The sequence below is a fragment of the Salvia miltiorrhiza genome, chromosome 2 (assembly GCF_028751815.1).
Source record: "Salvia miltiorrhiza cultivar Shanhuang (shh) chromosome 2, IMPLAD_Smil_shh, whole genome shotgun sequence".
Classification (NCBI taxonomy): Eukaryota; Viridiplantae; Streptophyta; class Magnoliopsida; order Lamiales; family Lamiaceae; genus Salvia; species Salvia miltiorrhiza.
In genome coordinates, this window is record NC_080388.1 from 66900334 (window position 1) to 66918022 (window position 17689).

General features: G+C 33.4%; 1 protein-coding gene across 1 annotated transcript; it reads right to left on the reverse strand.

The window, feature by feature from the left end:
• Positions 1-7767: 7767 nt before the first annotated feature.
• Positions 7768-11092, reverse strand: LOC131013201 (wall-associated receptor kinase-like 1). Its single transcript, XM_057941267.1, has 4 exons — positions 10388-11092; positions 9939-10289; positions 9160-9327; positions 7768-8988 (listed from the first exon to the last, which is right to left on the reverse strand). Exons 1-4 carry the CDS (start codon positions 10956-10958, stop codon positions 7817-7819), a joined length of 2262 nt encoding a protein of 753 aa, XP_057797250.1. The 5' UTR covers positions 10959-11092; the 3' UTR covers positions 7768-7816.
• Between the last annotated feature and the right edge of the window lie 6597 nt (positions 11093-17689).

Sequence of the window (17689 nt, forward strand, 5' to 3'; positions counted from 1 at the left end):
TTTATTTTTTCACACGATCATATTTATTCTACGCAAGTATATTTATGCCAAACGAGCATATTTTACCATGTCATTACGATGAAAAATAGATAAATATGCAAAATGAGAACAAATTAATAGTTGAGTAATTTTAATAAAGATTTTAAAGTTTCATATCATATGCAAAATGAGAATTTGCTGAAAGTTCAGTAATTTATATGCAATTAATCCTATTTCGGACCGTGATGGAAGCTATAGTCCTCATTTTGATGTGTTAAGTAGGAGTGTAAATATAAAAAATGGAAGCTATAGTTCTTATTTTCAAATTCCATAACATATTATTTTATTTTCAAATTTCGTAACATATAGTTCTCTTTTTGAAAAACACTGAAAGTTATGGTCTTGTTTTAACAATTAGCTCAAATAATAGAGAGCAAACTATATATATTGTGCACTTTGTTTTTTCTTTTTTGGATAAATTATATAAATAAATAAGAAATTTTAAAGACCGCGCGACGGAGGACTCAAATCGAGGACCTCAGATTTTGAGCATTAATTTTCTACACTAGCTAGCCAACACACACAATATATTGTGCCCTTTTTTTTCTCTGTTGTGATGCTGACCATGTGCATTCGCTTTCTTCAAAAACTCTCACCTCCTCGAAATCATCTTTAGAAATGAAGACATTTGAGATATCCAAAACTCTCCAATTGGGTGCCCACTTCTTTCGTAGATAGTCTCATTTTCTCTTTCAAATTCAAACATCTTTGTTCAAGCCTACCAACTGACTTGCAGTCTGCTGCAATTTTCAATCGCATGGGATCATGTATGAGATAAAAAAAAAGGAGTATCATTGGGCATGAACTGGTAAACAAGAGGAACTTCAGTCTCCAAACAACATCCCTATGATTGATTTGTGACAATATCACCACCTCATTTGCGAACTGTTCCAAGTGCTTCTCTTCAACCAACTTTGATTTTTTCATTGCCACAATCATAGCATCAGATAAAATTGCTTTGTAGACTATGCCGTGCCCTCCTGTCCAAGAACTCGGCTTTCATTGAAGTGATCTGTAGCTACCTCCAACTCTTTTGCAGGGAACACTATTGTTTTTCCAAGTGTGCTTTCATTTGTTTGTAGTTTCAAGAGAATGTGAAATAATATGTAGTGAAGTTTATTCACTACCCAAGATCAAAACCGGAATGAAGGCGTCAAGGATGAGCTTTAAAGAATGAAAATAAACAAAAGATAATAGCAGTTGGAGGCAAAAAAAATTGTAGACATACGAAAGGAATTTTAAAAGGGCCTACAGAATATTATAGACTACAACATAAAGACCAAACTAAAGATTTAGAGAAACTAGGCAACAATAAGATAAATGAACTCAACATTAACTTTCAACAAGACCACCATTTTTTTGAAGAATTTCTATTTGAGGATTTTTTCTTTCTCTTTACATTCATTAAGAGGAGTAGTAGACATCCCAATCCAGAGCCTATACATGTGTAAAATTATACATTTGAGAGAACAAAACATATAGTATCAGAATCCAATTGATCAAACCAGTTGAGTTGCATTTGCATATATATATAGGGGCGCGCTCCAGTGAGACCCCATAATTTTCGTGAAACACTAGGACAATGAATAAGACATATAATACTAATGAACAAAACGTATATATAATGAACAAGATGTATATACTGATGAAAAATAAAATTTAAAAAATTCGTAATGAATAAGACATATATACTGATGAACAGGGCCGTATATACTGATGAACAATGCAGTATATACTGATGAATAACAAAATTTAAAATATTATGCTCCCTCCAGGATTCGAACCCTGCGAAAAAAAATCACCCTCCAGATACAATATCAGCCATAGGATTGATAAAATAAACGCACCAGATCGTGCCCTAGATCTCACTAAAATTAGGGGGTCTCATTGGAGCGGCCCCCTATATATATATATATATATATATATATATATATATATATATATATATATATATATGGGTGTGGTTCTAGAGAGAACTACATTATTTGTGAGAACGGGAGAACCATCAAATCTAATGCATCAACTATAAAAATTAATGCATTCGCTGTTAACATTAATGCACTAATTTTTTTTTTAAAAAAATGCTCCCTTCAGGATTCGAACCCAGGACCTGCATTCATCCAACAAGATGATGCATCCACCGTAGATTTTGATGATCGAATGTTGAAAATGGTTCTCCGGTCTTCTTTTATTTATGGTTCTTTCTTGAACCTCTCCCTATATATATATATATATATATATATATATATAGGGTGCGGTTATAGTGAGAACCACAATTATCGTGAGAACATAAGAACCAATAAAATTACTGCATCTGCTATACAAATTAATGCATCCGCTATTAAATTTAATGCATCCGAAAAAAATAATTTTTTTGCTCCCTTCAGGATTCGAACCCAGCACCTGCATCCATCCATCAAGATGATGCATCCACCGTAGATCTTGATGATCGAATGGCTTAAAATGGTTATCCGTTCTTATTTTATTAGTGGTTCTTATTTGAACCTCTCCATATATATATATATATATATATATATATATATATATATATATGATTTTTCAATGTTTTATATATATATTTGTCCGTGCACTATATGTATATTTTAATAAAGGGTAAATATCATGAAAACCCCTGAACTATACCCACTTTATCAAAAATACCCTGAAACTTTCGAAATGTTCTCTAAACCCTCAAACTATCAGGTTTTTATCAAATATATCCCGCATTTATTTTTCGGTTACCAAAAACGTGATGTGGCTCGCCGGATGCCCCAATGTAATTTATATTCTATTTTTTAAAAATGATATGGAAAAAACGACTTCGTTTCGTACCATATTCTACAGTGTTTATCCCTAATTCTAGGTTATTAGCGTGAATTTCAAACACGATAGGAGTGAATTTTTAATTTCAGAGTGGATTGTTTTTAAATGATATGGTACGAAATGACGTCGTTTTTGCCATTGCATTTAAAAAAAATAGAATATAAATTACATTGTGGCATCCGGCGAGCCACATCACGTTTTTGGTGACCGGAAAATAAATGTGGGATATATTTGATAAAAAACTGATAGTTTGAGGGTTTAGAGAACATTTCAAAAATTTCAGGGTATTTTTGATAAAGCGGGTATAGTTCAGGGGTTTTTATGATATTTACCCCTTTAATAAATTGAAATGTTGTCGATATGTACAAAGGCTAGGCGGAAATGATGGAGGTTTAACGTGAGCCAAGGCAACACATATATTGTACAAGGTTCAGAAGGAAAAGGTTGATATTAGGTGCACCAATTGTTCGACGAAATTACCAACTTGGAGGGAATATATTTTCTGTTTTTGTAGTTTATTTAATTCAATAAATCTATTTAATTTAAACTTTATTTAGCAAATTATCAGCAAGAAAAAGAAATGTTGATCTTATTTCTCCTACTGTTAGGAATGAGTCTGGGGATCGATCGATGGAGAAATTCCCAATAATTATATCGATTCTTGCCGGTTAATGGTTATGATCACGTATGTGGATTTTTTTGGAGTTACTAATTTTCGACTAGTATCCTCATATTTATATGATCTACTCATTTATCTCGGGCTTAATTGACATACTCAAATGTAAACAATTTATTAATTAATTAAATAGAAAAAACTCCGTGAGATTGATCTGACCGTAAGGTCGACTTAATTTTTAATTGACTAATTTAAATTAATTAAACTTAATTACTCTTCAACTAGAGTTTATATTAATTTATCAATCTCGCATGAGAATATTGGGTTCGTTGACCCACTAAATGAAGTCCACGCATGCTTTTTATAAAAGGCCAAATAATTGAGGCTCATACACCTTTTCTATTGGACAAAATATTCACTACTTTAGATCATGTCCACACATGCTTCTTTATGCTTTTCGAGAAAAACTATTAATGATGGCTATACTTTTTGTACTCTAGATAAGAATTTGTATATTCTTTAATGCCATAATTTATATATTAGTGTTTAATCATGCCCATTATTATAGTAAACTTCAATAATAAACACATGTGAGTATAAAAAGGAATATATATATATATAGGGAAAAGTTCAATAGAGACCACTCCCTTAGATAAAGAATAAAGATTAAATCTTGTGCGTCGATTTTGCTTAATCTAACGGATCAAAAAATTATAGATTTTTTTTGTATTTAAATCTGTAAAGGTCAAATAAGTAAATACATAATATCTGTAACTGATATCATCCATAATTAAATTCATTCAATATTATTTTATATTTGGCAAGATATACTAAATCCCTAAAAATTAGTTAAATATTATGTATCAGTCGTTTTTGTATATGTTTCAGTCACTCATAACAAATGAATGTACTAATGTTCGTCGATATGTTCATATAAAAATAAATGAACATACTAATATTCGTCGATACGTTCGTATAAAAATAAATGAACATACTAGTAATGTTCATTAAATTATGGCATTAAAGAATATACAAATTCTTATCTAGAGTACAAAAAGTATAGCCATCATTAATAGTGTTTCTCGAAAAGCATAAAGAAGCATGTGTGGACATGATCTAAAGCAGTGAATATTTTGTCCAATAGAAAAGGTGTATGAGCCTCAATTATGCCTTTTATAAAAGGGTTAATAGCCAAAAAATACACGAACTTTCACTACATTTGTATATTGCGCATGACCTTAAAAAATAATCCCAGAATACACCACCTTTTAATTTAATCGCAAATTGCACACGGCGAAAATTCCAGCAGCTCTTGAGTTTGACCGGCAATGACATGGCATTACTCGTGGCTTTTTTTACACGCTAGCAAGCCACGTGGGCAAAACGACGTCGTTTTGCCCAAAAATTAAATTAAAAGGTGATTTTAATTAAATAAAGTCTGATTAATTAATCAAACAAAGTAATCCAATTCATCTTCTCCACCTCTCCAAGCAGCGGCCATCTCTACCGGTAGGCGGCAACGCCACCTCTCCAGGAACCCCTCCCGCAGCAGCGCTTCCAGATTCGGCTTCTCCGCACCCTTCCCCAGCGATTCGCAGCCTTCATCCTCTCCCTGCCCTCCATCTTCACCCCTTGCCCACCACGCCTTCTGTTTCACCGAATCCTGGATCTCTGATGCCCACAATCCACCATCGATTTCTACATGTTTATGCTCCTTCTTCTCTTGTTTCTCACAGACACAGACACACACACACACGTTTCTGCTCCACTACTATCGCCGCTGCCTAAAGCCCTAGATCCCCAAAGTTGTCGCCGCCTCGCCCTCCTGCAAATCCCTCTTCCTTCATCGTCCTTGCAGAGGTGCGTCGTCCAACACTCGTTGCCCCGCCGTCTCCCTCTTCCCCCACGATTTCCGCCATCCCGCCGCCCTCTCCTGCCCTAATTTCTCAGAAAATCAGTTTTCGAAAAAATTAAAAAAAAAAATTGGGGGGGGGAGGGGTGGATGGGTGGGGTGGGGATGGGTCAGTGGTCAGAAAATCAGTTTTTGAAAAATTTTTAAAAAAAATTGGGGCGGGGTGGGTGGGGGGTTCAGGGGTGGGGTGGGGTTCAAGGGTGTGGGGGGTGGGGTGGGGTGGGGTGGGGTGGGGTGAAATCTTATGCATTTTTATATGAAATTGTATGCATCTTAGTTTGAACCTTTATGCATCTAAAATATGAATATTTTGATAATATAAAAAATATATATATATTTTTAATATACGAATTTTTTTTCCAATTTTACCCCTGTCCAGATTTTTGTCTTGAATTGCCTTAAAAGCTTCTTGCCACGTGTCACAATCTCAATGCACCTCTTATCCAAATCGTGTGGTCAAGATTTGGTCCTACGGTACTACCATAAGCTTGGATACTACAAGGACCCAACCCTATATATATATATATATATATATATATAGGGTAGGGTTAATATAAAAACCCCTCTTAAGATGAAAACTAGGAACCAATTTAAAGCCATTGATTTAAATAAAATAGAGGGCTGAGATTAAACTACAGATGCACAATTTCGATTGCATAGATGCACAATTTCGATTTGCTTGAGTATTTTGCATTGTTGGTTTCAATTGCATAAATTGCATATTTTTTAAGTGCACAGTAAAATATAATAGATGCACAGTTTCTTTTGTTGACTAATTCCTAACCATTAGATCTAATATTTAAAAGGTCAAGATTAGGTTCCTAGTTCTCATTTTAACAGATATTTTTATTAGAACCTCTTCCTATATATATATATATATATATATAAAGTGCGTCACCACTCAAACTATTTGAGGAAATTACCAATTTGCCATTCGAATTACGTAATGATATCAGTCCAAGACAACACTAGGTTTCAATGAAATTTTTGATATGATGATATAGTTAGACGGAATGAGATTCAGTGTACCACATTTTATGTCCCACTTTGTGTCTCACTTTCAATTTTATTTAATTTCTTATGTATATTTTCTTCAATTTCAACTTTATATGCTTTAGTTTAATTTTGTGATTATTAATTAAGGTTTATTCCATCAACTTAGGGTATAAAATTATTTTTTATCATTTAATTTCACTTTTATTAGCTAATAATATGTTGATAAATTCAAAGTCATGGTATATACTTTTTAAAAAATTTAATTTTTTGAAATAAAACTTCAATATAATTCATAGTATTATAATAAATTTTATTTTTATAAAAAATATTTTTAAAATAATAAATATAAACATGGGACACAGTGGCACACATAAGATTGTGGGACATTGGATCTCATCTCGTAGGACTTTGCAAGCTTGGTGAAATTATGATTTCTGGACTTCTGGACTCCATAAAAATAAAATAATGCATGGGTCCTTTTCTTGAGAACTATATGACGCCTTTAAATCACATCTACCCAGCTTGTCTCTGCTTTTACAAAAGGCTATCAATAGTTTATTCAACTTTATGTTATAAAAAATCTAATGAACAAAATAAATAATAAAAGGAAAAAGAACAGCATTTTATCCCAACTGCAATAAATTTTACAATATAATATATAAAAAATATATATATTATTTTCATGGTTAATATAAAACCGAAGAAGATAGTTCTTTAATTAATGTAGCGAAAGTTAAGTAGTTAGATTTAATATGATATTTATCTTTTTTAGGGTTCTAAAAATAGATATAGATATATCAATAAAATTTTGGATAAGGGCAGTGTAATTAACTAATACTATATTTTTATAGTATTTTAATATCTAATAAATTAATATATTCATCTAAATATATAATATATAATTTACACAATCACCCTTAAAATAAAATACTATGTAACAGAGATAAAATAGGCAATTTATAAAATTTGTGCCCAAGACACTTTTTCTATTAGTATTGATATACTAGTTATTGCTAACAGAAATGTTATATATACATGGTCATCATCACACAAAATAGAAAATAAAACACCATCTTAAATTATACTCCCTCCGTCCCGGCCAAGACGCTACATTTGCATTTCGGCACGGGATTTAAGGAGTTGTAGATTAATGTTTTAAATGTGTAATAATAAAGTGATAAAGTAGGAGAGAGAAAATAATAAAGTGATAAAGTAAGAAAGAGAATGTAATAAAGTGATAAAGTAGGAGAGATAATGTAATAAAGAAATACTTAATTAGTGTTAATTAAGTGTTTAAAATTCCTTATTTTTGCCAAATATAGAAATGTAGCATCTTCGTTGGGACGGCCCTAAAAGGAATATGTAGCATCTTGGGCGGGACGGAGGGAGTATATAAACAAAATCATAAAATAGACATTAACAACATAATCTCAGACATTAAGAGATTGTGCATCCGATGATGTAGTATGATCACTAATAGTCCATGTGTACTCAATGTCTGAAACCATCATGTGCTTGGCTTCAGAGATAGTTGTTTCTTCAAGCTCCTCATCAACAATTGAATGTATTTGAGATATCATTAAACTTTCCAATTCTGTGGCCACTTCCTTCATGGTTGGTCTAAATTTCCCCTTAACGTTCAAGCATCTCCTGGCAAGCCTTGCAACTGCAATCACATCCTCATTTGCAGCTTCCTCGGAAACCTGAGTATCTAAAATGGCATCAAGGTTGTCTGCTTCCATGTACGCTAGAAAATGTGCAGCTAGATTTCTTCCCACTTCCGTTCTTTCCAAAGAAATTGGTCGTTGTCCAGTTAGAAGTTCGAGAAGAACTACCCCAAAGCTATAGACGTCGCTTTTTTCTGTATATTGACTAGTTTGGTAATATTCTGGATCCAAATATCCAAATGTCCCTTTAACCAGTGTGGTTAAATGGGTCTGATCCACTTGAACAAGTTTGGAAATTCCAAAATCTGAAACTTTGACTACATACTTTTCATCTAAGAGGATATTAGTGGACTTGATGTCTCTATGATAGATGGGTATAGAAGACGCAAAGTGTAAGTAAGCCAATGCCCCTGCTACATCTGCAGCTATTTTCAAACGCATTTTCCATGTAAGTGGAAATTCGATTTTTCGATCATGAATGAACTCAAAGAGGATTCCATTTGGTAAAAACTCATATACAAGCTGAGGACCCTCAGTGGCCAGACAACATCCTAATAATCTCACCACATTTTTATGATTGATTTGTGATAATATCACAACCTCGTTTATGAACTGCTCCACTTGATTTTCATCAACCTCCTTCAATTTCTTGATTGCCACAATTGTGCCATCGGATAACATACCTTTGTACACTACGCCTTGGCCTCCTCGTCCACAAATGCGGCCTTCATTGAAGTGATCGGTGGCTTTCTCCAACTCTTTTGCGGTGAAAAGTTTGGTATTCCCAAATGTTCCCTCACTTGTTTGATGTTGCAAGAGAAGAAGTTGTTTGAAGAGATCTTCTTTGCGCTTTTTATTTTTTCTCTTCTCAAACACCTTATGCAACCACAAACATAGTAAAACAAGTACTACAAGTCCCAATGCAGAGCCCAGACCTGTGTGAAAAAAATTACTGATCATCTTATAACATAAAAATTTATAAACTAATGATCGTTGCATAAAATTTTTCAAAATTTAATTTTATTCTTGTGTATCATATGTGCAAGATGATAGTGCATCTACTACATGAATATTTGGAACATAAAATCTTACAGCGTATATTTTACCTATTAATGCAATTTTGATGACGTTGGACGTTGGCGAGAGTGTGCAGCCCGTGCCGTTTCTTATTCCATCACCGTTATACCCTCTTGAACACGTACAGTTAAAAGAGCCAGGAAGATTCTTGCAATGAGAATGTGGAGCACATGGATTTTCATCACATTCATTAATATCTGCTCCACAAACAATACAATAACGACGCTCATCAATTATGTGTTCATCCCATTTCACGACAGCCGATCTTTTTGTAATTTTCCTCTTCATAATTCCTTTCAAACTCTTAGAAATAAATACAAATCTTTATAATTTTGGCAATTGGAGCTTTCTAATTTTTTCGAGACAATCGAATAGATGACATGAATGCCCACATGGTCTAAAAGTGATAAGAAAGATGATGGAGTACAACTCATCATTCCATATGCAATTAAAACTTAAAATTGAGCTAGGACTATAAATTTTTTTCATCTATAGATAAAACTATATGTATAATTACACAGTAAATGATGTCGTCTTAGTCCAAGCCAACACCCATGTCATCTTTTTGATGATACGTCAAAAAAATTGGAAGCCCAGTTACAAATGGTATTTATTTGCAAAGGTTCGAAAGTGATCGATGTCAAAATTATAAGATGAGTATAATTAATTTGGAGATTTATTTTTGCAATTAACCAAAAAAGATTACCAATTATAAACAATAAGTTTATTCAAAATAAAAACAAAACCAAGTAATTTTTTTTGTCAAGTTGTGGATATATATATATTATTAGAGTGAGAAGCTACCAACCTTGACAGGCAACGTATGGATTGCCGACATATCCTTTGGAGCATTTGCAGAGGTATCCCTCAACCTCAGATCCAAAATCCACACAATCAGTGTTAGCTTTACATGCAAAACTAGAATTCCTTGGTGTGTGGGAGCAGTTGTGGTTGCCGGCCCTCCAGTCCAAACGCACCACCATCTCATCATTATTTATGAAATCAGTCGACTTTTGCTTAAGAATGGAGTAGTTATAGGAATACCCGGAGCCGTTTGGGCTTCCTTTCTCCATCAGAAATGCATAACTGCAAGGGAAAACCCTTACACTTTTCCAGCTTTTACTTAAGTCGGTTAAACCCGCGCTAAGGGTCGAGGCACCTGGTGAGATCAACACCAAAGTTAGTGCTTAGGTTTAGTGCGTGTAGTCCTAAAAAAGAATCCAATTACTAAAATTAGTAACAAAAATTTATGATTACCTTTGGGAATGGGTGAGCGGCAACAGCCATCTCCACCAGAGTTCCCGTCACCGTTTTTGGGGCAGGAGCCAGATGAACCGTGGTCATCGAAACATATGCCTATGCAGCCGTCGCGGAAAGTTTGTTTGCCTTGGCCTTTATATGTGGACGCCGTCAGAGCATCATCGCAGCCGATAGCGATAAGCCAGTTGTATTCCGACAACGTATATTGGGTATCCCTCAATGAAATCCCCCCCGAGCCATCGGTCCACGTCATGTTGCCTGAAGGTGTATGATAGCAAACTCCCCAGAGCAGGTAGGGGTACTTGATCCGGATATAGGCCGGGTTATCAACTCTTATTTCAACCACTTCTATCTTCTCATCACTAATGTTGAGGTATGGTTTGGGAGGAGCCGTGGAAGTGTTGCAAGTGATGTTAAACGATGCCTCCATAGAGCAACCCGACCCAACTCCAAATGGATATTGAATCTTTACCTTTCCACATTGGGTAGGGCAACCGGATCCGTAGCTTGATGCTAGTGGAAGAAGAAGAAGAAGGAGGAAGAAGATGAAGTGCAGAAGACAACTCATTTGAATTTTAATTAATTAACGCGATGCTCAAGAGTAGTATGATAATTCATATATACATCCCAATTTCGAAACATATATTTATAATAAGGATCACGGTAAGTAACTATCAAGCTACGTACATGTTATGATTGTACAGTATATTTTAGTTTTCCAAATACTTATATTTATATTTTATCATCTCCTGGTCATATATAAATTATAATTATTTATGACCATCATTTGTAAGTTTCTGCGAAAGTAATACACCACTCATGTGTATACAGTAATAAACGTGTTGTTATAATATAAAAAAGAAAACATAACGTGCTACAACTTAAAGTTGATTCCACAAGCATGGAATTAATAAATTTAAATTGAACCAAATGTACTTTAATGTTAAAATATTTTTAAATCCACGATGAGAACCCTTTTCTTTCCGGGAATAATCTAATGGTGCGTGATTGGTGGACTGAGTTCAACAGCAAGAAGGTGCATAATTATTCGATGTATCCACGCCGTCATTAAAAGTTGATCGAGTTCGCATCCAACAATAACAAAGCTCTGCATTATTTTGTTAATTTTTAAAAGTAAATTCTCAGGGAAGCACAAGCCACAACTTGGACAATCTATGCCTATTATAAAAAGCTTTATTTTGTGTGCGTGTGTTGACCTAGTTAGAGGTAGAGGGTTAATTTTCAAGGTCTGAGGTTTTGAATCACTACTACAAATTTAGGCAATCTCTACACCCCTATAACTACGGTTTTATAGAAAAATCGTAGTGTATTCGTATAGACTACACTTTTTTTGGTGAACTGTAGTGTATGAGCGCCATTTTTTAATTTTAGACTACACTAGCGAAGTAAAAGTTTTTTCCTCATCAAAAAAAAAAAAACAAAGTAACAGCAACAAAGAATCAAACAACTCTGGAGTTGTTTACTCTTTTTATTCTTTAAATAGAAAACTTGTACAACTCCAGAGAATCAAACAACTCCAAAACATGAACTTGAAGAAGCACAAAGCAAGGGATTAGGAAAGGATCTGATCTCCCAAGGACTACGATCTGAAATCGGTAGTAGAGCACGTAATTTTGTATGCATCTTTTCATCCCCAAACTCTCGCAATAATCTCAACCCACGATCTTATCTTTGCACCAACTTCCATAATTAAACTTACATTTGTTTCTCGCTTTCCATATACACCAGACAACACACGTCCAAATGCTTGCGAGGAGGATAGCATCTCCTTTCTCGCCAATGTTTTTGAAGGCGGTGATGTGTTCTCTAGGCTTGCTGTGAAGGACCACATTATTTAATCAATTTATCTGAATCATTTCACCTTATTACCTTATGTTTATCAACACAATATGGCAAAATAAAATCATGGAACCCCAAAATTTCAAATCACGAGAGTCAAAAAATTCACGATTCGTCATCTTCAAATTCAAAGGCCATCTTTCCCAACCGTGGAGTGTTATGAAGATTGAGAAAGAAAAGAAAGCTCAGATTTAAGAGGAGTAGAAATTGGTCAATGAGACCTTGCTCTAGTAGCAAAGTTGAGGCACCCAAAAACTCATTTGTAAAAGGTGTTGGGTTTAATCCCGCATGCGTGTGGTAATGTTTTCCCACTTTGGGTGGTGTTGTATTCCCGTCAGCGTTCGGTGTTGTTTTATTTGGTGTTGAGGTCCCACACGCATGACGTTTCTCGCCTGCGTGCAGTGATATTTTCTCACTATTTGGGTGGTGGTGAGGTCCCGCATGTGTGCAGGTTGCATAATAATTATATTTAGATATCTCTTGTAGTTTAAAAAAAAAGGAAGTAGAAATTGGATAGTCTAAATAGACATAAATGTAAAAGCAATTTAAATAAAACGAATATAAAAAAAAACTTGCTTCAAATAATTCTGTTAGTTTTCTAGTTAAAGTTATTAATTTTTTCGCATTGTTTTAAAGGGAAATATAACTTATTGTGTAGATAAAAACTGAAAAAAGTAAGATACTTAAGGATAAGATACATGCGTGACCAAATAAATAAGAGGAATCAATTAAATCCCAAACTATTCTTTTAATTAGTCGTAAAAATTAAGATTTGCGTTTGTTTCGACTCTTTGACAGGCCAAGTTCCTGAATCATTATTCACCATTTTGTAAGTTGTAACAAAACAATAATAATACACATACTAATCTAACATTTGTAGTTTTTTTTTTTCTAATTTAGTAAAATCAATTGAGCAAGATGGCATTCATATAAATTAAAATAATCACTTTACTACTACATCAATACAGGCACTTTCGTCGAAAAAAACAAAAAATAAATAAAAAACAAAAAAACAAAAAACAAACATGTACACAAATTATAGTTATTTTTTAGGAAGGGCGTCAAAGATGGTGTGCCACGAGAATAAAAGCAACCAACCTATCCTAGTACAAATATTTACAAAAATACCACCATTCTTTTCTTTTTAGATCTATGCCTATTATGAAAAAAAAGATTTGCTCTATAAAATTTGATTTATCTACGATGTCTCTTATATTTATATATACTTAAATTAAGGGTAATTGTATGATTTAAAAAAGTATACATATGATTCTCACCCCATTTAGTTATAAACATCTAATTCATGTAAATTTTAAATAAATGTTGCAGTTTCTTTATTAAAATTTTGTGGGCCAGTACTCTGCTTAGATATACAATTCATAAGACATCTAATTTAGGTCAATTTCAAATAAATATTATAATTTTTATTTTAAAACTATTTTATTCATTATTATATATCAATGAAATAAAATTTATGAATCAAAAATTACCTTTTAATAATTTTATAAATTTATATAACAATGAATTCCCGTTGAATTTTAACATACTACTTATGAATAAAAATTTACATTAGATAATTTTTATAAATCTATTTATTATATGAAAACACAGTTTGTGGCAAAATTGTAATTAAAGAATCAATCAAAAGGGTATTTATAAAACTCAATAAATCCCATATATTTTCTCTCTCCGCTCTTCTCTCTTTCATCATACGCATTCTTCAATTTTTTTACTCCCCCCCTCCCATATTCTCTTTTTCATGTTTTGATGATTTTTTTAAAAAATCAAATTTTATTTATAAAAAATATTATATATATATATCTTAAATTAAAGATAAATGCAAGATCTTTGATTTTGTATCAAATAATTATTCAACTCTTTTATTAGTATTCTAATAAATTCTAATAATATAATTTATTTTCCTACTTATCAATTGAAGCTTTTCTAATAAGATGACATAGGTAATGAGCCAACTTAGTATAAATAATTTTATGCATGATTAGCTCATGTTTTAAAAATATATATTGTGATGTGAAAACTCTTTTTTTATTATTTATTCGTTTCTTTTAATTTGAATGATGTGTTTATTCTATAATTTTAGGGAAGAAAATAAAGTTTTCCATCAAATAGATGGAAAATTAAAAACGATACTTTTCAAAATTATAAAATAAAATTAAGGATCTTTATTGAGTAATTGATGTAGATTATTTTATTTTTTAAGAAAAAATAATTTACATTTACTTATATTCTAACTATATTTAATATTTACTATTTTTTATTTATTTGATACATCATTTAATTTATTTATTTTTGATAAATTAACATGATTAAATAAATAAATTTAAAGGCCGCATCACATGGAGCTCGAATCCAAGACCTTCGGTTTTAGACACTAACTTTTAATCGTTTCACCGATACACACTACATCATTTAATTTTGATTTTGATGTAAAACTAGACGAATGTACTAGTTTATATAATAATGCATTTCCGATGAATTTCAATAGACGAGACTGGGCCAATCATGGCCAATTTCTAACCCACCCAACTCAGCCAGCCCATAATGAGATAGTGACCTTTTTGGTGGGCCAAGGGATATCCGACGACCCATTAATGGTTTTGTAATACCTTCTAGAAGGCCTGTGGAATCCTCCCTTGTTCATGTGGTTAGCCATCAATGGCCAAATCAATCCACAACTGTGAAAGATATATGGACTAGATTAGGATATATTTGATATATTCTAATAAGTTTTAATTAGTTAGTAAATAGTTTGACTATTTGATTAATTAATTGGAGACAAAAGAAAAGCCCGACCTGTTTAACCTAGGGTTTACAGGCATGTCTTATTCATATAAGAATAGTTTCTTTTGTCTGTGAGATGAACACACGTGAGATACGTAAAATCACAAGAGAGAAAACACTTAGAGCACTATAGAATTCAATCGGAGATTTCCTAGCTTTCGATAATTGAATTGTGCATCGGGAATTGTTCCTGCATCGAATCTGCAATATGCGTGGATACCATAGTAGTGGATTCAAACTGCAGGATTGCTAGAAGAATTGCTACAGGATTGTTTGCTACACAACAAGTAAGTTATTCTAAGTGTTGTTGTGTGTTTGTAATCTCTACACATGAATCAATTGTAAATCTAGATCTTTTCATTGACTGTTATTTCCGCTGCGTATCATTAGATGATGTCAAGGATTACCAACAAACTGATATTGATTTCTTCATTGAAGCAGTCCGTGACCAATTCAACCTCTGCAAATCAAGTTAGACATTAATGGTTTTGTAATACCTTCTAGAAGGCCTGTGGAATCCTCCCTTGTTCATGTGGTTAGCAATCAATGGCCAATTCAATCCACAACTGATATTGATTTCTTCATTGAAGCAGTCAATGGCCAATTCAACCTATGCAAATCAAGTTAGAGGGTGTTTGGCTAAGTTTATTTTAAAGAGCTGATAAGATGTGCTTTCTTCGTTTCACGAATTTTGACATGTTTGATTTCGGCACGAGAATTAAGGAGTTGTAGATTAATGTTTTGAGTGTGTAGTTAATAAAGTATAAAAGCGATAAAGTGTGAGAGATAAGATAATAAAAGTGATAAAGTAGGAGAGAGAAGTTACCTTATTTAGAAATGTGTTAAGATTCGTGGGACGGCCCAAAAAGAAATACATGTCAAGATTCATGGGATGAAGGGAGTAATTTTTAAGAGCTAATAAATTGTCAAAGTGCTTGGATAATTGAGCTTATAAGTTATAGAGATAATTTTTTTGCTAGAGAGAGAAAATATTTTTTTAAAGAGAGAAAATCGAAGAAAAATGAACTTGGATAATAAATGATAAAAATAATAAATTATAGTTGAAAAATATTTGTAAAATGATTGTTGCATATGAGATTATAAAAAAATAAGTTGGGGTTGAAGAACTTATTTTTTGGGGAGCTTATAAGCTCTTGGAGCTTATTTTTGGAGTTTATAAGCTGTTTATAAGCTATTTTTGGTTCTACCGTTATGCGATCTTTAATTTTTTATTATTTATTTGTGTAATTTATCAAAAAATAATTTTATTTTATACAATTTAATTTGTTTTATTACTCTTTTTATTCTTTAAATATATGTCTTTCATCTTTTATATTTCTACACATTTAGTGAATAACATATATTGATAATGGAGAAAGAGTTTTACATTGAGAGTATTGATAATTTATTAGTCGTATTTATACACATATATTTTGGACATTTTAGTGTGAATTTCTATGCTTGATATATTGGTGCTATACAGGGGCGGAGCCAGACTTTCGACTCAGGGGGGTCCAAATTTTTTTTTTCAAAAAAATAATAATTAAATAAAAAAAATTAAAAAATAAATAATACTAATGTTATTTAAATTATATAGCAAGTTAAAAAAATAAACATAATTATTTTTTTAAAAAAAGTCCAATATAACAATTAGCAAGCATATTAATAACCAAACAAGAACTCAAACAAGAATTCAACGAACTCAAACAAATGCCTAAATGAAGCTCGACTGATGCAGATTCAACGAACTCAAACAAGAATTCATCCCTAAAATGTTGAACAAATTATAAACCCTAAAATGCAGAACAAATGCAGAACGAAAATTATCACAGAAAAAATTTGTACTCTAAATCAAAGCTTCATCCCCAAAATCAAAGATACATAAAGGCATCATCCTCCACAAAAATCAAAGATACATAAAATCTTCATCCCCAAAATCAAAGATACATAAATCAAACCACAACTTCATGTGCCTTGAGCTCGAGAGAAAGAGATCTGAGGCTGCGGTGCGCGAAGCTCACGAACAGAGCTAGATCTATGTCGCCTCACCTTCACCTCTCCGCCCTCACCTTCGCCTCTCCGCCGCCCGCAAAACCTTGATTTCGGCGGATCTAGGGCTTCCGGCGAAGCACACACAACTTCAATCTCACCAACCACGGACGACGCCTCCCCCGCTCAGGTAGCCCTCCCAGAGGTCGCTCATCACCGCGGAACAGAAGGGTCAAGGGAGGAGGCGGCGAAACCCTGACGGCGAAGCACCATGAATGGTGGAGGAGAGAAGAGGCGACCTGACGGCGAGAGACGGCATGAGAAGAGAGGCAAGAGGCAGGCAGAGGCGGCGACTAGCCCTAATTCATGGGGGAGCGGATTTACAGAGGGGGAAGGGGGGAGACGGAGGCGGCGGCGGCGGAACAGAGGGGGAAGAGGGAGGCGGCGCCGGTGGAACAGAGGGGAAGTGAGCGGCGGCGCCGGTGGATTTGCAGAGGGGAAATGGTGGAGCGATTTAGAGAGGAAGAATGAGGGAGATGGTAGAGAGAGAGAGAGAGGCGAGTAGATGGTGGAGCAATTAGAAAAATTAGATAAAATTAATATTTTTTATTTTTTTAAAATATATTTGTAAAATTACTAAAATACCCC

Excerpts from the sequence above, each read along its gene's own strand:
- LOC131013201 (XM_057941267.1), bottom strand. The coding sequence starts at position 10,958 with ATGAGTTGTCTTCTGCACTTCATCTTCTTCCTCCTTCTTCTTCTTCTT. Across the intron at positions 9,328-9,938 it reads TCCATACGTTGCCTGTCAAG|ATATTAATGAATGTGATGAA; the intron begins GTTGGTAGCTTC and ends TTTGTGGAGCAG. Across the intron at positions 8,989-9,159 it reads CATCAAAATTGCATTAATAG|GTCTGGGCTCTGCATTGGGA; the intron begins GTAAAATATACG and ends TTTTTCACACAG.